The sequence below is a fragment of the Archocentrus centrarchus genome, chromosome 4 (genome assembly GCF_007364275.1).
Source record: "Archocentrus centrarchus isolate MPI-CPG fArcCen1 chromosome 4, fArcCen1, whole genome shotgun sequence".
NCBI lineage: Eukaryota > Metazoa > Chordata > Actinopteri > Cichliformes > Cichlidae > Archocentrus > Archocentrus centrarchus.
In genome coordinates, this window is record NC_044349.1 from 18,703,878 (window position 1) to 18,725,433 (window position 21,556).

Below are 21,556 nucleotides of genomic sequence, written 5' to 3' on the forward strand. Positions count from 1 at the left end.
TCGCTGAACTGCAAACGCAGGCGTTGCGAGAACAAAACTACATTACCCATGGTTCCTCGGTGTCCTGTGGGTGATGGAAGCGAAACCGATGAAGAGGGGCTAGTTGGCTTTAGTTGATTAAATCTTGATTTTATCAAAAGAACGCCGTCGTTTAATAATTTGTAAAATAGTGCAGTTACTGGAAAACTTTTACAAATTTAAACTACATGTACACGTCGGGCGGGCAATTTCTGTCAAAGCGTGAATCTTCTAAAACAAGGTAACTGTTAAATTTTGTATTAGCAAGCCTAGCTAACTACCCCCGATAGCTTAACGTTAGCGTTAACGCAGGATACGAAGTGGCAGCGATTAAATATCTGAAATATTTGCCGTCATTTAGCATAACGTTATTTTCTTATCGTGTCTCACCGATGTGCTGTTATTTTTATTTTTTATTTTATTTTTTTACTTTATTTATGAATGCCGCAGGGTAATTTTGTGTTTGTAATGTAATTCTATTTTTAATACAGCTAACAACGTGAGTTTTTGGTCGTCATTTTGACACACTGCTGTCAGTCAGACACCGTTGGATTTGTTTTGTTCTTTAGCTATGTTTCTGGGGGTTTTCGTTTGTTTTGTTTTGTTTTTTTAACGCATTTACTATGCAACTGTTTTTCCAGTAGAAACATCCAGTAAATGCCAGACTGCGAAAGATAAACAATGATGGTTTTTGAACTGCCAGCACACTAAGTTCTCCGACAGAAGACGTCTGATGAAAAATTACTGTAACGTTAAAGATCGTAAGTGTCTCCTTATATCTAAATCTATGATTATAATAACATCTCTTGGGCTGAATGAAGTAGTCGTGTATGGCTTCTGTATGAAGTCTTAGATGCTTTGATCTGTTTTTCTTTTTTTATTGCTTGTGCAAACCTTTGGTATCGGTATACATTGCGAAATACCTGCATATCACACTGGAGGACGAGTAGTAGGTGTAAAAGAAAAAAAAAAGATTGCTGAAACGACAGTTTGATTGTAGATGATTCAAATGTGTCATTTTTGCAAGCATAAACAAACACCCACCCACCCCAAAAAAAGCAAAAGTTAAACCCTTCTGTGTTTTTAAATGAAATATTTGCAGTTTTGTGTTTTATTTTTAATAGTAAACTGGATGTATTTATACAGACGTGAAGGACTTATAGATATTTATTGCATATTTGGCACTTTGTAGCCTTAATGGTTAAACTGGAAAAATCTATAGTTTACAGCACTGTTTAAAATAATGCATTAAACTTGAAATAGACTTATGATGGTGGTTGTTTCATGAAAAGAAAATTTTGAATTCTGAAAAATGTCAATTGTACTTTATGCTCATGTAAACCCAATGAAAAAATCTGTTTTCACTGCTTCTTGAAGTAGAGAGTAGTAAAAATTTGTTGTATTATATTGTTTTGTTTTTTTAATTTTGTTTTTTGTTCTCGTTCGGAAAATATTTTAAAATGCTTATAATTTTCTAGTAGACTGAATAGTTTTTTTCTGATTGTGCTATTGTTTTTTTTTAACTGGACTTTTTTTTTCACTCCCTGCAGCCGGCATGGAAGACAAGGCAAATGGATCAGTTGACACCAAAAGGTATCATCTCCAGTTATTGTAGCATCCTGTCGATTGACAAACAATTTTTGATATTTTAAACTGCTCTCAAAATTAAGCATATCTTTATATTAAGATGAATCAAATTTCGCCTTGCAGCCCAGTGGAGAATGGTCAGCTGCCGGACCCTTCCAACTGGGGGGTTTCTGACGTTGTGAATTATTTTAAAGCAACAGGGTTTGAGGAGCAAGCTATGGCTTTCCAGGATCAGGTTGGACTGTTGTTTCCTGCTCAGAATTCCTGCCACACGATGCTGCTGAACCAGAATGCTGACAGACTGTTTCAATTTCTGTCTTTATCTGGCAGGAAATTGATGGTAAGTCACTGCTCCTGATGACACGTAACGACGTCCTGACAGGGCTGTCGATAAAACTCGGCCCTGCGCTGAAGATCTACGAGTATCACGTGAAGCCGCTGCAGACTCAGCACCTGAAAAGCAACGCCTCGTAGCACCGGAGGCTGTCCCAGCACCCACTTCAGTGACAATCATTCTGTCAGGAGACCCCAGGTTAGCCGTCGCTTCACAGAGACTCCTCTGCCCACAGTGGCTCCTTAACAGGATTTGAATGCTGTATGGTTGTTTTTGTGTTTTGTTTTAGTTTTTTTAAATAAGCGTGGACCCCAAATGTGGGTTGCACACAGTGTCCACTCAGCCGTTTACCCTTTCAGCCATTCTTATTTCTGCTGCTTGAAATCCGTATTTTTTTTGGTGTATGTTTTATTTAAAAGAAGAAAATTTGGGAAAAATACTCTGCAGGTATGATTTATGTGTGCCTGTGTGATGTGTATGTGTGTGAGTGGAAAGTGAATTAACCCGTGACGGTTTTTTTAAAAAAAGATTGTATATAAGATGATATATAGTTGAAAACTGTGTATGTTCTGTCGTACCTGAAGACTTTGATACATGCAGAAAATTTTTCTGGTGCGTCCCCTTTTGCCCTGAAAGTTTCTATGTTTTAAACTGTGCATCTGAGTCAATAAGTCGTCTTTAGCATGTGACAGTGAAACATTTTGTTTTCCCCAGACACAAAGACCCAAGCAAAAGCCACCTTGTTCCTGCACACCTGCATTATCCAGGCTTGAGGCTCTTGATATGGAAATATTTATGTGTACATACTATTATTATCATTATTATTATTGTTACTATTATTATTATTATTATCTATCAACCTGTGGTGCTTTCAGCATTGTCACACAGACAACTGTTCAGAAGTGTGTATGACCAATGTACATGTGCAGCATAACACTGGAGTTTGAATATCCGAATCAGAGATTTGCAATAAATGGTGCTCTTTTCTCACCAAAGAACAATGTTAGTTTATGAATTTATCAACCGTGCTTATATTTTTTTCATTTTATTTGGGTTCACATTGTATCGTCAGCAGCAGCTTTAATCATATTTGACAAATGCTAACTTGCTGTTGTTGGAATACTTAGGTTGAAATTATTAACATTTCAAATATCAAGAGTGACTTTTCCGTTAAATGGCCCACTCGGATTGTTGTTTAGATCACAGCAGCGCTTTCTTTCTGTGGGGACCGTTACAGCCGTGCTCGCTGCTTCCTGCGGACTGTCCCTGTTATGTTCCCTGAGGGATTATCCAGGGGAAGAAGTACCTGTGATGGAAAAGTTATATTAATGTCAGCAACCAGATAATTTTTAACTAAACAATTTGAAGGGCTATTCGTGAGTACAGAACTTACCTCATCATTGTTGACAAGACCCATTCTTGTCATGTCTATGGTGAAGTAGTGCTCATTGGGCATAATGATCTCTATTTCATCCACCTAAAAGGCAGTACATACTTTAATAAGCCTGTTATGTACAGAATGTGGCATGTTATTTAAATTCCAATAATTGCAGCAATGTAATGTGCATGCTTGTCCTTTTTTATGAATAGACTGTCAGACGCAGTGGCTATGACAGAGTTTAACTATTATGAGGAGATGGTGAGTTTGGTGATTTCATGATCTAATGGAAGTACCTCAGGAATTCGATCCAAGACTTGAACCTGCGTTTCATAGAGGGTCTTCTGCACAGAGGGGGAGTACTCCCCGCGATCATAGGGGCCAGCAAACCTCTCAATAATTGTCTCCTTTACGGTCTTCCTGTAAGAATGAAGAATAGGAAGTTTCAAGTGTGAAATATATTTAGGAATTTTGTGCTGTATTTTTTAAGTGTCAGAACACATTATTGTGTTTCATTTGAGAGCTTTAGTGTTTCTTCACCCTCACAAGTCAGACAATTACCATGCGGCATCAAAGTTAACATCTTGGATCTTGTTGTAGCGCCACCTAGCATAGACAGAGGTGCAGAAAAACCTGTCCCTGGTGTCTTTCAGGGTAGTGAAGCGGTCTCTGAAGAAGCCTTCAAAACCAGATTGGGTGGTTTTCAGCACCTTCATATTCTTCACCCCACTGTGAACCACAGGGATCCCTGTGTGGAGCACAGATCAGTCAGTGAGAATGGAGAAATGTGAAACATTGCAAACAACTTAAGAGGTGTGATCAAGAGGGATATTGAGCAATGTGTAAGTGCTTAGTCATAGCTTTAGTTTCCTTTTTTGACAGTATTTGCGCCACAAGTCAAATAGTGTGTGTTGATATAATTGGCAAAAGTTGAAACTTGACTCAAAGTAAATGATGGCAGCCAATAACCTCAGATTATTTTTTACATATATTTGCCAGCTACCGGGCAAGTGAAGGCTGCTACAGGAGGAGATCCTCAGCAGATCGGTTCTTGGCCTACTGTAGTTGAAATTTATGGGTTTCATAGTAGTGCAGTGAATGGTGCTGTCACATGTGTCAAGATGGTTCCAGATTTGAACCCCCTGCTTGGTTGGGGCGATTCTGTGTGGAGTTTTCAGGTTTCCTCCCACAGTCTGATAAGACGCACAGTAGTGAGCCTGGTGATTTTAATGTCCTTTTAGTCATTGTCAGTGTTGTCAAATGTGTCAACACATTCAGCCTAATGAGGCTTTGGTCCATCTATTTATTGGGACAATAATGGTAAATGGTCTAGTTCTTATATTGCGCTTTTCTACTCTAGCTGAGCACTCAAAGCGCTTCATAGAACACGTTTGCAATAATAAATAGATATGAGTTAACCTTTTAATAGTGCCGTATATAATAGATATGAAAAAATAAATCATTAACAGTATTAAAACCACTAATAAACTGGGGTGTACCCTGCATCTCATCCTCTGACAGCTTGAATAGCCCCATCCCTAACCCCTTCAGAAAAAAGCGTGCAAGCAAAAACACTATCTCTCTCTCTCTCTCTCTCTGTTTGTGTGTGCGGGCGTGTGTGTGTGTGTGTGTGTGTGTGAGAGTGAGTGAGATTACCACTGCTAATCTGTTCAACATCACAGAAGCGGTAAGCCTCTGGGCTGAATATAAATGCATGAGCATGCTCTACCCCATTCTGAGACAAAAAAAGACAAGGACAAACTTTGTCATGTTTGATTTGATTTGGGTTAATGTGCACTTGATTTATGGTGCTGCTCAAATAGCTGTTAAAAAGTTAAACTCTTGTGTTTCGGGTCAGACTGATCGCTGCAGCGTCCTGTGTTTTTTACCTTCTCCAGCCGTCTCCACGGAGCCTCCTCCATGTAAACTTTGGCCTTCAGCACATGGTTAAAAGAGGTTAGGAAATGATTGCAGATATCCAGGGAAAACTGTTCGATGGTCTTTATCTGAACAGTGAAATAAGCACATTGACAAGGCAATGATGAAATCATCTGAATAATAAAAGTAATAAAACACCTTTTATTTTATCAGTAAAAATATTTCTGCATTTCGTCGCCCTCTTAAAACAATTTTTTTTCATGTCTTTCAGAAAAGACAAAAATGGAACCAAACATAAAAACATTTGATGATTTAGGCAAAAACAAAATTTTCATTAAAAATTTTTTTAAAGTAGTAGTTGGTTATATGTGTTGTGTTGAGATGGGTTCTCCGCCTCACTGAGACTGTCTTGTTCCTTGAAGCGGTGGTAGACTCACCCCTTTGAGCTTGGCCAGACCATGAACGGTGTTTTTAATGGTGTCAGTGGGGATGATTTCTGAGTTGTCTCCAGTTAGATAATCTTTGCGTGTTTTCAGCGTGAGCTCCACATCAGCCTTCACCTCAATGATGTAATGGTGTCTTCCCTGCCTCCGGATGAACAGCACCTTCACTGTTTTCTTGCCATAGCCTGTTCGCACAAACTCCACCTGATGCATGAATAAGGATCAGATTATTTACATTGGACAGTCATGTTAAGCACTTTCCAGTGGTATAGGTGTTTCTGTGCCACACATTTTCTTGTATTCTAGATAGTATCTTCGTGGATCTACATATACCATAATTATTTTTCCTTTAAAATTTTATCTTTTGGCAATTTGTAGTCAACTTTGTGCGTTTTGTGTGCATTTGCAGGAGCTTCTTAAATGTATATCCACTTTCTAACATTAATTAAAAATGTGAAATAATTAGTAAAACTTGTCTGAAGATACAGCAGAGTGCTACTCTGAAAAACTCATTTTAAAAAATGCCTTTTACCATGTAAAGAGTGAGAAATGTTAAATGAAATCATTTACAGATCATGGTTTGACCCCATGGTCATTGAACCATGGTAATAAGATAAATTTCCATCCTATCCTTTGCTGTCAGAAACATTAATCATGTTCTATTGGTTAAGAACAAAAAGTCTTCCTTGTGTAATTTTATGAATAGTTACCTGATCTGAAGCATTTGCCATGGTGCTTTCTACCTGCTGTCTGTCTCCCTTCAGCCCCACAACCTGTCTCCAGAAAAAGGTGTCTCTGCCAGTGGAGGGGGATTTTCTGCAGAGGGTGGTGCTACCTTTGCACTCAGGTCATTGGGAGTTAAAGGTGAACTTTAACCTGTTATATTTATTATTTAAAATTGGTTCTTTGCTAAGTTCTTTGTAATGTGTAGACGCAACACTGGTTCGTCTCTTTGAGTTTGTTGCCTTTATATTGTTGAATGATTCATAGGTCAGTGTGGCTTAACAAACAAAAAAATTATTCCCCTGAAAATGATTGTGTACAAGCACTGGGCTGAACATGAGTGAAAGCAGCAAATGTCCAAAAACTTTGAAAGACCTTCAGAAAGCCTGGAGAACTATTGCTGAAGACAGTAGTTTAAAAAATGATAAGAAAGTCTGACTTCTTGAAGCAAAATATAAAGAAATGAGGTGTTGCTCAAGACTTTTGCACAGTACTGCAGCTCAGACTCCCTTTGCTGGTATGAATAATATAATTTATAGTCTTCATATGTAATAAGTGAAAATATATAGTGGTAACATTACCACATTTGAAACAGTAGGTCGAGGATTTGAATCCCGACCACGGCATGCATCCAGTAAGGGTCCCCAGGCTAGTCCCCTCCATGCTACCCAAAGCCTACCTCAGAATACGAGCGAGAGAGATCATTGAAGCCATACCGGCTGGGACGTCACCCAGATTAACAAGGTCTACGTCAGGTGCTGAGGAGCCAGGGCAAACTGTCAGGAACAAGGATACAAGGCACAAGTGTGACTCTACATGGACAACATCAAGCTGTGCCAGGAGTGAACGAGACATTTACGGCAGCGACATCGGAATGTCATTCAGACTAGAGAAATGTAGTTGGATGGTAATAAAGAGAGGAAAGGTAGTCCGAACTGAGGGGATTGCACTACCAGAAGGCAGCATTGCAGACATTGACGGTTATAAGTACCTTAGAATCCCACAGGCAAATGGGAACCATTTGGTTGCAGCTTTCCCACTAGGAAAGCTACAACCACCAAGTACTTGCAGAGAGTAAGGCAAATCTTTAGTAGTCAGCTCAATGGGAAGAACAAGATCCAGGCAATCAACACCTACGCCCTCCGATCATCAGATATCCTGCTGGGATAATAAGCTGGACTAAGGAGGAGATAGGAGCCACTGACATCAAGACAGAAAAGCTCCTTACCATGCATGGAGGGTTTCACCCCAAATCCAGCACCCTGAGACTGTGCCAAGTATGACCTGGAAGTAAAGAGGTCAAAATGGGACATGCCCCCATGGGTGGCAAAGCTAAGATCCTCTGAGACTTCCAGATGCATACAGACAAACTGGTGATGGCTAACCAGCTGGACATCATAGTGGTGGACAAGCAGAGTGATAGAGGTAGTAATACCAAGAAGAAGGAACATGAGAAGCTTGATAAATACCAAAGGGTGTGAGAAGAGCTAGAGAGGATGTAGAAGGTGAATGTAACAGTGGTCCCCCTGGTAATCATCCGCCCTGGTAAGAGTCACTCCAGCAGTTTCTGCCAAAAATTTATATATATATATATATATATATATATATATATATATATATATATATATATATATATATATATATATATATATATACACGCACGCACACACGCACACTGTGTATAGACTGTGTATCCTTTCTACTTACTTAAGAGTCATGAATAACGTTTTGCTGGTTCAGCTCAACATTTACAGCGATAAGTTTGAAAGTTTAAATTCAGTTACTTTAATGCAGGATATTTTCTGCCTGAATATAATGCTGTAATGATGACTGTCTTGGACACTAAGTCATAAGAGTTCCATTTCCTAGTTAAATAAATGCTCAAAAAATAATTAAATTTCACTGTATAAATGCCTGATATTAATCCACACAATCCATCTGCAGATGTGTCACACAACAAAAAGGATAGAAGGAAGGCATATATTTTATTTGTTTTTTCATTTATTTATTTATTTACTTACTTTTATTCACACTAAAATTACTATCAGGTAATCAGGTATTGTACCTAAGCACAGTTTTGAAGTACTTTACTCCTTTACTTGAGTATATCTTCTACTTAATACCATGATTCCAAAAAACTGCAGTGGGAACTGCTGCAATTAATACACCTCTACATTCATCTTCCTGCTTTAGTTGTTTATACAGTTGAGATTAAGATTCTACTCAAGAATCAGTTTGAAAAGTTCCTTGAATCCAGTACAGCCTTTTTAAATCACTGGCTCCCAACAGTCTGACTTGTGACCCATTACACAAAGGAGCTGTCACATTTCATTTATGACTTGTTGTTTCCCCTTTTGCAATTAACAGATGGCTTCAGTGGAAAAATTAACCAAACTCTTTCCAGTCTAGTAATCAGATGTGAATGGGTCTTTTTAAAAAAAAAAACACATTTAGATGCAGTACTTTAATGTGAACACAGTCCTACGAAAGAAGTTACTTTACTTCACTTTATTGTCCCAAGTACAGAAGCTTGAATGAGTAAAATATAATAAACACAAAACCATTAAAAATACAATTTTTAAAAAGGCAGGACAAGTAAAGGTATGTAGTATAATGACAAAGCAACAAAAAACCCTGTACACATTCAAAAACATTTCTTTGCTGGCACAGCCCTTTCAGTATTCTCCCGTCATGTGACCACATCTTATGACTTCCCATTTTGCATCTAAAAGCAGATGTGCAGGTTTCAGAATCACAATACACACATCCCCACAGCAGATTTAAAATTTCCCTTTTGTTAGTATCTACTGTGTTGACTTCAGCTGCAGGAGTCGCTCAGGATGGTCCACTTCACGTTACCCTTTCAGATTCTTGTGTTTTGTTGTTGCACAGTTTGTAGCGCTGAAATTTCCTGTAAAAATGAAGAGGGTGAGCCAGTTGATTGGTGAGTTGATGTTCTATTTTAAATTATACTGATGAGACAAATGCATTAATGCCTCAGTATTTATACCACTGTCTATTAGATGATTTGATAAAATTTCCCAAGAAATGACAAGTATTTTTCTGTCTCCATCCTTTTCAGGTTTATCATCTACAAACTGCCCAGGTACGTAAATGGTGACATCAGCAGTGGGGTGGAGTACATGTACTTGGACTCATCAAAAGAAAGCTGGGAAATGAGTAAATATATGATTAACTCCAGCCAAGGAGCCATAGCGAACACCCTGAACCAGCTTTACATGGGAAAAGAGTACAAGGTGAGATTTGTCCTTCTTTATGTGGGTTCTTATATGCTAAGTGAGGCCTTTGTTTCTTTAATGGGAATCATCAGAGATGATGCTGGTGTTAGTTTGCTGAGTAGGAAATATTTTGTTTAATATGAGGAACTGAGTTGGATATTCACAAACCACATAAGCTGCCAGTTTGCAGTATGTGGAGATCAGTTTTCATGTATCATCTTAAAGTAATCAAGACCAAATAAACTGAAAAGATTAACCTTCCCCAGGCAGACAGAATGGATGAATTTCTCTGAAATAGCTTTGTTATGAATATGAAACAATGGCCATTAGCTAGTCATTGTTCCATTCTTCTTCTTTTTCTCCTTCGTCTTTCAGGTGGTCCCTTTAGGGGAGGGCAGGTGATTTGCCTCCATCTCACCCTATTCCGTGTGGCATAAAACTTTAAAAAGGGGGGAAAACACTAAACTGGCTCTTGTCAAAGTTCTTTTCAAAGGTTTCCAAATCCACCTATTAGCACCTCTTAACCCCACTAACTAAAAACCAAAGTGTAATAAGGTGTGAACAGTTTGGTTTTTTTGGGGGGGTCCCCATGTGCGCAGAGAGAGACTGACAAAATGATGAGACCTAAATAACTGAAACTTCTTTTTTTGGCAGTTCAACACTTCAGTCTATGCACTCTATAATGATGCCCCACCAGTCCTGAAATACATCCAACAATATGGACACACTAAAGGTACTGTATAATGTAATTAGGAGAAAAAAATCTCCCTTTTTTTCACCCCTTTTATGTCAAGAATTGTTCTTTATTGTGACCATGTGGCAAGACTAATAATGTCTGATAGCAGAAAATATGGCAATACTGTGACTGTTGGCAAATTCTGACTTTAAAAGAAATTCCCAAATTTTGCAGGTTCCCACAAAATCTATTTGACATTTTCCACCTTTAGTGTACTGCTGTGAGAACTGGACCTTTCTGGCAGTACGTACAGTATGCATGGATTTAAGTACCTGTTGAATTAAATGAAGGTAGTTAATATGTAGATGGAACCATAACTCTACCATGTTCTTATTATACACGTTACAGTTATAGCAATAATATACTACAACCATATGCCATAAAATAGTGCAAGTCACAGCATGTTTTAGTGTCTGTGACTGGCAGATGCCAGATGCATTTCCAAACTGCTAGTCAAGCTTTGCAAAAAGAGCAGATCAATAGGGTTTTTGGTTTCCCCTGCCTGCAATAGGGTGTTGCAGGGGGAGGAAATGGGCAAAGACCATGCGTCTGATGACTCTAACTGCGCATTTGACTCTTATCAACTGCCTTGACACAGCTGTGATGGGAATGTTTCTGAGTTTGCGTGCTGCTTTCCATGTATCTGTGTGTAATCATTCCAGCGTTTGTATCTTTGTGTGTGTCCTGCAGGGGCACTGCTCTTTGACCACTCTCAAGGTTTCTGGCTGTCGCACAGCATTCCCCATTTCCCCTCCTTCCCCGAGAGAGGGTACCTTTACCCTTCTTCTGGCAAAGTCAATGGCCAGACTGCACTGTGTGTGACCTACCAGTACCAAGAGTTTCTTCATATAGGTAAGCTGTTATGAAGCAGCAGGGCCTGGCAATACAAACACAGCGCTCTTTACTTTTACCACAGAATTCTGTATTTGCTAAAAACAAGAAAGCATTTACACACTGATGCAGTCTAATGTAAGGCACAATCCCTCATTTAACTGTACATGCATACATAATTCATTCTTAATGTGCACAGAATTAGAAGTATTTGAAAAGTTTATATTGATCTTGTTTAATAAGTTCAAAGACTCAAAGGAAAAAAGCAGGACGCATCTCATTCTGTCTGACAAATAAACATTTGATATTCAAAATGTTAATAGTCAAATATTTTGGATTTTTCACTGAGCTAATCTGATGAATAGTAATGTAATTTGTTTTTGGAAAACCCACATTGCACACGAGGTATTATAATAAACCTGAGAAAATTTTACTAGTTATGAAGCATGTCTGAAGGGAAACTCTAGGGGATTTCCCATATATGTTAAGTAGTACAGATACAGCAGCATTGTAGCATATGCTGTAAGCAATTATGTCTGTTTCTATGGTGATACTAACAGTTTCATAGCATTTATTTATCAATCAAACATTTACTAAGAAATGAATTAATAAACTTAATGAAACTCAGTGTGGAAGAATGAATCAGCATCAATGTCATTATCTAAATGTTCTTTCTGGCTTTAAGTACCATCTCTATAACACCATCTAATATACAGTATCTGCTTTTTCTCTCCTATCTCCAGCTACACAGTTGGTCTACCTTTACCCACGCTTCTATAACTGCTCTGTGCCTGCTGCATTCTTGGCCGACCTGCCACAGCTGGCCCAGTTATGTGCAGGCGCCAAACCGCAGCTGTCCTCAAATAAAAGAATGGAGCAGCTTTTTTCAGCCGGAGGGGAGAAGTTTGTCAGTTTTGTTAAATCTGAAAACTTTGTTGATGGTAAGATATTCCTCATGTTGCTCTTGCATACCATTAGCCTTTTTTTTTTTTGGCTCATCAGTCACTGCGCAATGCTTTACAAATACAGACTTTATTCAGCTAGCCCACTGTCATGTTTGCATGTTTCACTTGTCGGCCACAGTCACTGATTATCAAGCGCAGATGCACTATCATCTCAGAGTAGTGACATGCATTATCTCTTCCCAACTGAGGCCTTCAAAAGTACTCTCTGCTCACAGCTGCTTTGACCCACTACAGTGAGTTTAGTTGCATGCAATACATTTTCCCTCTCAGTGTGTTGCATATGTATGATTTTTATTATTAATAATTATCCACACAAAGGTTATAGTTATGCAGTAAAACAACACAGAGATCAAAATGTACTTATATCATTATCACACTTATAGGAGCTTGACATTAATAATACAAAAGAAAATGAATTATATCATGTTTGAATTCATTTTATTTTTATACCATTTGGGAATGGTATATTTAAAGCATTTAACCTATTCTAGTGCATATACTTAACATGGTAAATGGACTAGTTCTTATATAGCGCTTTTCTACTCAGTCAGAGCACTCAAAGCGCTTATACAACCTGTTTGCATTCACCCATGCACTCCCATTCATACAAGCACTTCCATTTTTATGAAGCTAAGTGCTTTTAATTACCTAACATTCACACACATTCATACTCCGACAGAACGGTCGGAGAGCAACTTGGGGTTAAGTATCTTGCCCAAGGATACATTGGCATGTAGCCCGGAGTAGCCAGGATTCGAACCGCTGACCTTCCGATCAGTAGGTGACCTGCTCTACCTACTGAGCTACAGCCACCCCATGCCTAAAGCAGCTGAACTAACCTAATCACTGGCTTTCTTTCAGATATCTACACAGGCTGGGTGGCTCAGACCCTGGGTGCCGACCTTTTAGTGGAGTCCTGGCAGACACAAGGTCACGACCTGCCCTCCAACTGCTCGCTGCCCAAACACACCATGAACATTAAGAGAATTCAGTTTCCCAGATCAGTCCTGTTCCATTCGCACAACGATCACTCAAAGTGGTGCGTGTCACGACTTTATGAGGACCAGGTGACCTGCCTGGGGGACCTAAACAGAGAGAGAGGCCAGCTGTGGCGTGGTGGCGGTCTGATCTGTTCCTTCAACCCCTTAATTTACAAGGCCTTCAGGGAGGTGGTGGATTGGTACATTGGCTGCTAATTGAGAAAGAAAGGCAAGGCAATTAAGAATCAGTCTTAGACTCGGAGACAGTGGTGGCGCTAGAGAGTCTGTATCGTTATATACATTTACGGTGCGTTATGACTGCAGAAGCAGAAGTACCATAGAAACTCATGTATAATAAGCTTTTTTATGTCACCCTCAGTTAATTAAAGAAATTCTGCAGCAGTTGCCAAGTTTTTGTGTTTTAGACAAGTAAGCAAATAATGTAATTTGAATGTAAAACTGGTGATTGAGCTGTTGAAATGTACCAGTGTAAAAGCAATGGCTGTGGAGAACTGCTTCTTCAAAAAAGTTCTCCCTGAAGAACAGCAGTTACTGCATGGTAATTATGTGACGTGGCCAGAGAGGTGGATACACTCATTCCTTGGCTCCACCTTTGTTCAGAGGTTTGGCTCTGTTGTGTTTGAGTTAAAGTAGCTGTGTGCAAGCACCAGCCCACAAGTATAAATAGATTTTTTTTTTAAATTAAATTCATTCACACTAAACAGAAATAATTTTAGTAGATATATAGATCACAGCCACACATTTTTTCAAGAGACACTATTAGCGCTATTGATAAGGAATTTCTCATTTTCTTCATTTAATTTTTTTCTGTTTTTGAGTGATATAAGCTATGCAGTAAAGATGAGGAACCTTATATGGTAGTATGATTAGCAACATAAAAATGAGAAATTTTGAAAAAAAATTCACAAAAGTATATTTGGCCTCACATGAGAGCTTCAGCGGTGGCGCAATATTAAATTCAGATCTGATGCTCAGTGTGAATGAAGCGCATGCACTCTAACAACATCTAGTCTGTATCTTTTTTAATATTCTATTTTGTTTTATGTGGGTGGAGGCTGCCAGTGAAGTTGTCATTATCATGTTTGTTCAGTTTCTACTTCCATGGAAGAGGCACTGGGCCTGTAACTGATGTGCTGTATTTAGTGTTTGGGGTAAATGGTGTCACCTACTGGCCAGACAAGTAGACTCCTACAATGTTTTTCAGTGGATAATTTGACTAACTACAGTATACTGCTCTTTATATTTAGATCATTATTGCATTCTTGATTCAAAGTTTCCTAGCACAAACCACAAATGTTGCTGTAAAGTTAAGATTTTTTTTTTTCCAATTCTTAATAAATACAAAAATATCATTTTGTTTGTTTGTTTGTCTATTTGAAATGGGACACCTTTTCCAGCTGAATTCAGAATTAAATCCAGCTGTCAAATGTTGTTATCCTCATGCAGAACAAACTCTTCTCCTAGCTCTCTGTGGTGTTCCCACTGTGTGACAGCACTGGCTTCTCAGTCTGCCAGTACTTCACACATCTTTTGAATCTTGTTTTAGCGAATAAGGTTTAAAACCAAGAAGTAATGCACAGAGGACATTTTGTAGTCCCCGAAGAGGGCGTGACCTTTGTTTATCAGTCAAAGTCAGACAGCTCTCTCAACTTTCACACATCTTGACAGTTTACACTCATGCAAAGACAGTAGAGAAGAAAGAGTGCAGTTAAAATACAGTAAAGCGTAGCATCTGGTAATAAGCAATGCCACTAATATGTATCACAGACAGTCATGTGAAAAAGAAAGTACAGCCTTTTTCAGTTCTCTGTGCATATTAAAAAAAATCATCTGGTTCTTATCGGGTCTTAAAATTAGGTGAATATAACCTCAGATGAATAACAACATGTCATATTACAAAAGTGAAGTTTGGCTTATTTTTATTTAACAAAATGAAGTCAAAATGCAGAAGCAGTGAATAAAAAACTAAGTACTCCCTTACGTTTTCCATAGGAAATGCAGTGCACTTGATTAACTGCATCAGCACCTTTATAAAAGCAGAGGTTTTCAGGTGTGTTAACACAATGGCAAGGGAGAAAGACATCCACAGTGATCTTGGAGAAGTAACTGTTGCTGCCCATCAGTCTGGAAAGGGCTATAAAGCCATTTCCAAACAATTAGAAGTTCATCATTCTACAGTGAGAAAGATTCACAAGTGGAAAATATTCAAGACAACTGTAAATCTTCCCAAGAGTGAAAATGCCAGCAAAGTAACCCCAAGGTCAGCCTGTGCAAAGCTCAGAGAAAATGCAAAACACCAAAGAGCGATATCTCAGACTCCACAGGCCGCAGTTAGCATGTTAAATGTTAAAGTTCATGACAGTACAGTTAGAAAACAGGCCATACTTGTTTAGAAAAAGACTGAACAAGTATGGCTTGTTGGAAGGGTTGCCTCTACTTTCTAAAAACAATGTGGCAGCATGGCTTAGAGTTGCAAAGTTGCATCTAAACAAACAAGAAGAGCAATGTCCATTGGATAGATGAGACCGAGGTGGAGATGTTTGTCCATGATGCACAGCACCACATTTGGCAAAATGCAAACACATGACATCAGCACAAATACCTCATACCAACTGTCAAGCACAGTGATGGAGGGGTGATGATTTGGGTTTATTTTGCAGCCACAGGACCTGGGCACTTTGCAGTCTTTGAGTCACAGCCATGAGCTCCTCTGTATGCCAAAGTATTCTAGAGCCAAATGTGAGGCCATCTGTCCCAATTGCTAAAGCTTGGCTGAAACTGATTCATACCACAGGTCAAAGATCTCAAGTAGAGCAGCAAATCTATAATAGAATAGCTGAAAGAGGAAAGAATCGAGTGTTGCAGTGGCCCAGAGTCCAGACTTCAACCTGACTGAAATGTTGTGGCAGGACTTTAAGAGCGCTGTGCTTAAAGGAGTGCCTGCAAAACTCAATGAACTGAAGCAACGTTGTAAAGAGGAGTGGGCCAAAATTCCTCCACTATGATGTGCGAGACTGATGAAGTCAAACAGAAAACTTGTTGCTGCTAAAGTTTGCTCAACAAGCTGTTGAATACTGAGGTGTATTTGGTTTTCCACACACTGTGTCTGCGTTCTGACTTCAAGTAAAGATTGACATGTTGTTGTCCATCTCAGACTGTATTTACCTAATCTTAAAACATGCTAAGAACCAGAATTGTTTTATTATTAGAAAAGAAAGACTATGGTGTACCTCCTTTGTGACATGACTAAAATGCATGTATGAGAAAACTGGTTCAACCAGCACAACCAATGAATTTTTTTGTTTAGTCCATGAATTATTTGTTAGCTGATTGAGGACCTGGATGCTTAAAGTGTAGCAGTGTGGTTGCAGTTGAGTGCAGCAATTGAGATTGTGTCAAGCCAGGCTTCACTTTCACAATGACTACCTTTACTCAGAATCATGAGAAACAAAGACACATACATATTCTTTCAGACAGCAAGTCAAACTGGATCCTGCTGGGCTCAAAGGGCACATCACCCCCTTTACAGTGTCAGTTGGTCAAAACAGGCATAGCTGGTCAAACAGGCACATGAAAAAAAAGAAGAAAAAAAAGGAGTGATCTATGATGACGGCTTTGAGCAATAAGGAAGTAGCTGCTGACACATCGAATGGAGATATGGGTGACAGTTTCAGTTAGCAGTAGATGTGATAGAGGAGCTTTGTAAAACAGATCTGAAGCTTGCTGAGGGGCAAAAATGGAAACAGATAGATATGTAAGTAAATGTTTACATGTCTAAAAATATATACTACAAATAATAAGCGTTGACCCGGGTGTATGGCTTAATGCTGAGTATCTCTTTTTATGTAGTAATTTAACATAAACAGACTGGACACAAAGTACATGCACAGTTAGTCATGGGAGTGAGACATGTTACATGTGTATGAAGTGGTGCAGCTTAAGCTGTCTGCCTGACCTAGTATTTGAGAAGCAACTGACATAGTTGAAGGTTATATATGTTTAAACTGGTGGCTTTAATTACACTGTTGTATTAAAAACCATCTGCTTTGTGACATTACTGTGAGGACGGCCTCTTGGTTTTTATGTTTCTAGCATGGTTATGTTTGACTGTTTCAGACCACAGTGATGAGAGTCCTCTTGAGTGTTGGGATCCTTTTCCAAGGGTGCAATTCAAAATTCAAAATGCAGGAATGACAACGGAGCTGAAGTTGACTGGTTTGTAGAAATTTTTTGTTCTGAAATTCGGTTTAAGCTAAATGCATAAGAAAACATATTTATCTACATCCTTTAGGTATATTTTGTACAAGTATCCCAATATGGATAATCGTGGATTGTCATACTTGTATATGGATGAGAGAACCAACGGATGGATACTCAGCACAGAGAACATCAACAGTGCTTCTGGCACTCTAGCAAACACCCTGAAACCTCTTCTCGACTTCTATGACAGAAAGGTGCGATATTAAAGGCTTCATGTCTCGTTAACACGGCACAGTGTTTAATCTGAACACCATTTCAGAGTCCTTGTTATTCTTTTCAGATCGAAGGCTTTGGATACATGCTGTACAGTGACCAGCCTCCAGAACCATATGTTGCTCCTTCCTCATTTGGCCACAGTAAAGGTGGGTGCAGCGATGTTCCATTTGATAGCATTCAGTGCGCGAAAGATCCATGTGTAACAAAGCTCTGTTTCTGACTCCTTAAAGGGGTTGTGATGTTGGACAAAAAGACTGGAGTTTGGCTTTCACACAGTACACCAAAATTTCCAGCATATCGCAAGAAAGCCTTCTGGCCTAGTAGTGGAAATGTAAATGCTCAAACATTTATGTGTGTGACTTACTCCTATGATGAATTCAAAGAAATAGGTATGTAAACAGTTTATATTGCCATCATATATCAGCTTACGTTTATTTTACAAAATAAGGGAAAAATGCAATTTAACAACTGGCATCTGAATTTTTAGGACTGCAGCTCAAGTACATCCACGCTTATTCGTATGACTCTGAAATCCCACAAACCTTTCACAATGAGCTCCGATGCGTGGCACAGAGAGACTGCTACCCAAAAAAGGAGCCGTGGTTTAGAGTGGTGACATTGACTTCTTCAAGCGGGCATAACTTCCTCAGCTTTGCAAAATACAAACGTTTTGGTGATGGTAAGTGTTTGCAGTCATGACATGTTTTAGGATTTAAGGGATGAGATTTCACATTGTATTGATCACAAATTTGACAAGGTTTAGAAAGACCAAAATTCAGAACGTGTATACAATTTGCACTCTTAATTTTTTATCATTATTAATGTTGTTTTCCTGTTTTCCATACATATTCTAGATCTTTACTCTGGTCTTGTTGCAAAAGCCATTGGAGGGAATCTGTATGTCAAGAGCTGGGGAAAGATGCGCCGCCCTCTGTCTTCTAACTGCAGTGCCAGCATCCCTAATCATGTGTACAATGTGAAAAAAGTAAAGCTTCCAAATACTAACCCCTTCAGCGATACTGTAGATCACTCCAAGTGGAGCGTGACCTCAGGTGGTGACTGGACCTGCATCGCTGATATGAACAGGGAGGAGAAACAGATGGAAAGAGGTGGAGGAGCAATATGCACTAATGACAGCGTAGTTGGGGCGGCTTTCTATGAAATGAACGCGGCTTATGAACAATGTTCAAATCATGATGCTCGAAATCGAGAGCTGTGAAGGCACAGCCCAAGTGTTGGGCCAATACTGTAAAAACCTTGTGACTTTTGATAACCACATCAGCTTAATTATGTCACTTCAGTTGATCAGTCTTGATTAATGCAGCTCAGGAGACTCAGGTAAGATCAGCTCAATTTTATCTAAAAGAACTCTGGAGATGGTTATGCTTGCTGTTATCTCCTCCAGGTTAGATTATTGTAATTCATTATATGCATGTCTGAGCCAAATTCCCACAGCTGGTGCAAAATGCAGCAGCCAAACCTCTTACTACACATCACTCCTCTTTTAGCTTCCCTTCACTGGTTGCCTGTTAATTTGAAAATTGATTTAAAGATTATATTGTTGACTTTGAAGGCCCACTCTGGGAACTGTACACCCCTGCACACAAAATGAGGTTTGACCTATGTCTGTGTTGTACTTCATATTGTTTTATCATCTTCTACCAGTTTTTCATTTTTAATTGTCTTTATTTCTCTCTTTCATCTCCTTGTGCTTTGTTTCAAAAGGTGCTATATAAATAAAGTTATTATTATTATTATTATTATCAATGAGTGTGGCTGCACAACCAAAAACTTGATTTCACTTCCACATTTTTCTGTGTCACATTAACTGTGTTAAAACTATTTCGACCTCAACATCAAGTGTGTTATATGTATGTTAACCCTGTTTTGAAAACCATGTCTGAAGCATTAACCTCTGTACTGACTCCAAATTAAATGTATTAAAGTGAATGACTGTCCAACGCTCGCTGGGAGCTTTTGCTGCAGGTGCACAGGGCTGCAGTTCCATGTAGTAAAGGGCCATTCCTCCTTTTGAACACCCTGAATCCTTCCTGTGTTTGTTGATATTCCAGTGGATTGACTGGTGGAATGTCAGGTATAAGGGTGTTCATGGCTTTGTTTGTCTGTGCACGTCTTTTCCAGTCTTTTTTTTTTATTCTTTTCTTTTCAGGTCACCTTTGGCACTAGCAAACGTTTACTCATTTCTTACGTGAAAACGCCGTTCTTATCCTCCTTTGCGGGAGGTCTGGTCTGTGATCTTGTGAGGAGAACTGAAATTTACTTTAGTGTGAGTCCAGAGTGGGCCTTAAAAGTCAACAATAAAATGTTGCAAGCAGACACAACAAGTTTACGCCTTTCATCTCTTCTTCTGTGGCACCAAAATGTTGCAAATGTAAATTAATTTCTCGAATCTTTTCATTTTCCTCGTCTTGGTGATGTAAAGTGCAGGAGACTGTATTTGTTAAATCCAAAACATCTTATCACTTGTGTTAAGCTGAATAACATATTCAACCATGAATTCAGAATGTCAGATTTGCACTTACACACAGCAGATATGATTTGATTGGTTTAGTTTTGGTTTTTCCTTTTTGGTTACATTGCAAAAAATTGCGCAAATCAATTTTAAAAAACTGGCTGTACTGCACTTTTTGATGTTAACAGTCCAGGAAGTGGCACAGCTTCCTGTTCACGCCACCATGTCACACATAACATTAAGTGTGTTAAAGCCCTACATTATTATTATAGGCTATATTATTACATACATACAGTATAATCTCCGTTTTTAGGCAGCTGATTCAAAATATAGGACAGAATACTGTGTTCACTCGTTTGTACTGTGAAGTATTAAAAAAAATGCAAATGCAAGATCAAATATCCTGATGTGCTGCTGATCACTTTTGTGGTGCTGAAATGGGTAATACCCATTTCTGGCTTTGTTTGGCTGTGTTTAAAATGATCACAGCCTCCTCCTACTCCATCTTTCAGCGTGAAGGTGATGGTTAGACCTTCATCGCTGATACAAACAGGCAAACGAGCAAACCATCTGCACTAAACACGGTTATGTATGCTTTCATTTCTAAACGCACACTGTGAACTGTGTCAACAAGTTAAACTTCTACATGATCTCAAAGCACTCGGGAACAACTCTTTGTCTAGACTTTTTTTTTGTGTGTAAAACACAAACAGGCTGCTGGCAGCTTTGTTAAAGATGACTCAGTGTGCTCATGTACAAAAAAAAAAAAAAAATTTAATTGCCTCATAAATTTATTACAACATTTTGTTTTTTGTTTTTGTTTTTTTTGCCATGTTTGAGTTTTTGTACCATACTGCTTTTCTTTTTATTAATCATGTGTAAGGCAACCAGATTCCAACAAACTAAATGTTTGTGTAGGAAAAAGTGGGACATGTCAACAATACTGGGAGGTAGTCTAAAATTTTCATATCTAACATAAAAATAAAATAAATTGCTCATGTTACCCAATTGTGATTTTGCATGTACAGACCAAATATATTGTATTTCTATATCTTTCTAAGTAAATACAATGAAAGCAAACTGAAGCTTGAGTTTGTTCTTGTGGTGTCACACGGTAGTCCTTATATATTCTCTGTTATTTCAGCTGCTCTTCTGTCTGGTAACAGTTTTGGAGTTTCATTTTGGATGTATCCATGTATTGGCTTGCCTTTTTTGAGTCATCTGACCATTTTTATCCAATTAGCCAATTATCACACAAATATACAGTGTCACTTCACACAAAATTCCGACTGTACGAAATTGATAAGTAACTCTATCCACCCCCCCACCCCAAAAAAACAAAAAACAAAACAAAACAAGTGAATTCACTTCTTCCAGAATGGTGCTGGCCTTAAACTGAAACTATCATTGTGCCAAAAAGCAAATGTTGATGTTTCTTTGTGTTTTTTACACTCTAATATCCTTGTTAATGTTG

The 21,556-nt window shown here is 38.7% G+C and overlaps 4 protein-coding genes across 7 annotated transcripts; 3 read left to right on the top strand and 1 right to left on the bottom strand.

Annotated features, from left to right (window-relative positions):
- The first annotated feature begins 55 nt into the window (after positions 1 to 55).
- samd13 (sterile alpha motif domain containing 13) lies at positions 56 to 6,502 on the top strand. 4 transcript variants are annotated; one of them, XR_004019876.1, is made up of 6 exons: positions 56 to 259; positions 660 to 779; positions 1,569 to 1,611; positions 1,729 to 1,840; positions 1,936 to 2,137; positions 6,403 to 6,502. XR_004019876.1 is itself a non-coding variant. In XM_030727260.1 (5 exons), the coding sequence occupies exons 2-5, from the start codon at positions 752 to 754 to the stop codon at positions 2,077 to 2,079; spliced, it is 327 nt and encodes a 108-aa protein (XP_030583120.1). In that variant the 5' UTR covers positions 56 to 259; positions 660 to 751; the 3' UTR covers positions 2,080 to 2,923. The 4 variants fall into 4 exon arrangements, 2 of the variants coding, with proteins under 2 accessions (XP_030583120.1, XP_030583121.1); XR_004019875.1 differs by lacking the exon at positions 6,403 to 6,502 and adding an exon at positions 2,654 to 2,923; XM_030727260.1 differs by lacking the exon at positions 6,403 to 6,502 and having other exon boundaries at positions 1,936 to 2,923.
- uox (urate oxidase) lies at positions 2,971 to 6,495 on the bottom strand. Its single transcript, XM_030727259.1, has 8 exons — positions 6,349 to 6,495; positions 5,633 to 5,842; positions 5,207 to 5,323; positions 4,974 to 5,052; positions 3,879 to 4,065; positions 3,614 to 3,737; positions 3,333 to 3,416; positions 2,971 to 3,245 (listed from the first exon to the last, which is right to left on the bottom strand). The coding sequence occupies exons 1-8, from the start codon at positions 6,367 to 6,369 to the stop codon at positions 3,171 to 3,173; spliced, it is 897 nt and encodes a 298-aa protein (XP_030583119.1). The 5' UTR covers positions 6,370 to 6,495; the 3' UTR covers positions 2,971 to 3,170.
- dnase2b (deoxyribonuclease II beta) lies at positions 6,278 to 14,432 on the top strand. Its single transcript, XM_030727257.1, has 7 exons — positions 6,278 to 6,502; positions 9,229 to 9,305; positions 9,444 to 9,618; positions 10,255 to 10,333; positions 11,027 to 11,188; positions 11,911 to 12,108; positions 12,994 to 14,432. Exons 1-7 carry the CDS (start codon positions 6,368 to 6,370, stop codon positions 13,326 to 13,328), a joined length of 1,161 nt encoding a protein of 386 aa, XP_030583117.1. The 5' UTR covers positions 6,278 to 6,367; the 3' UTR covers positions 13,329 to 14,432.
- Positions 14,433 to 16,869: 2,437 nt separating this feature from the next.
- Positions 16,870 to 21,106, top strand: LOC115778889 (deoxyribonuclease-2-alpha-like). The gene is given in 8 exon segments (XM_030727258.1): positions 16,870 to 16,887; positions 17,250 to 17,312; positions 17,314 to 17,348; positions 17,425 to 17,587; positions 17,674 to 17,755; positions 17,840 to 17,998; positions 18,097 to 18,288; positions 18,464 to 21,106. Coding segments are annotated over 8 exon segments (1,077 nt in total). The 3' UTR covers positions 18,829 to 21,106.
- The last annotated feature ends 450 nt before the right edge of the window (positions 21,107 to 21,556 follow it).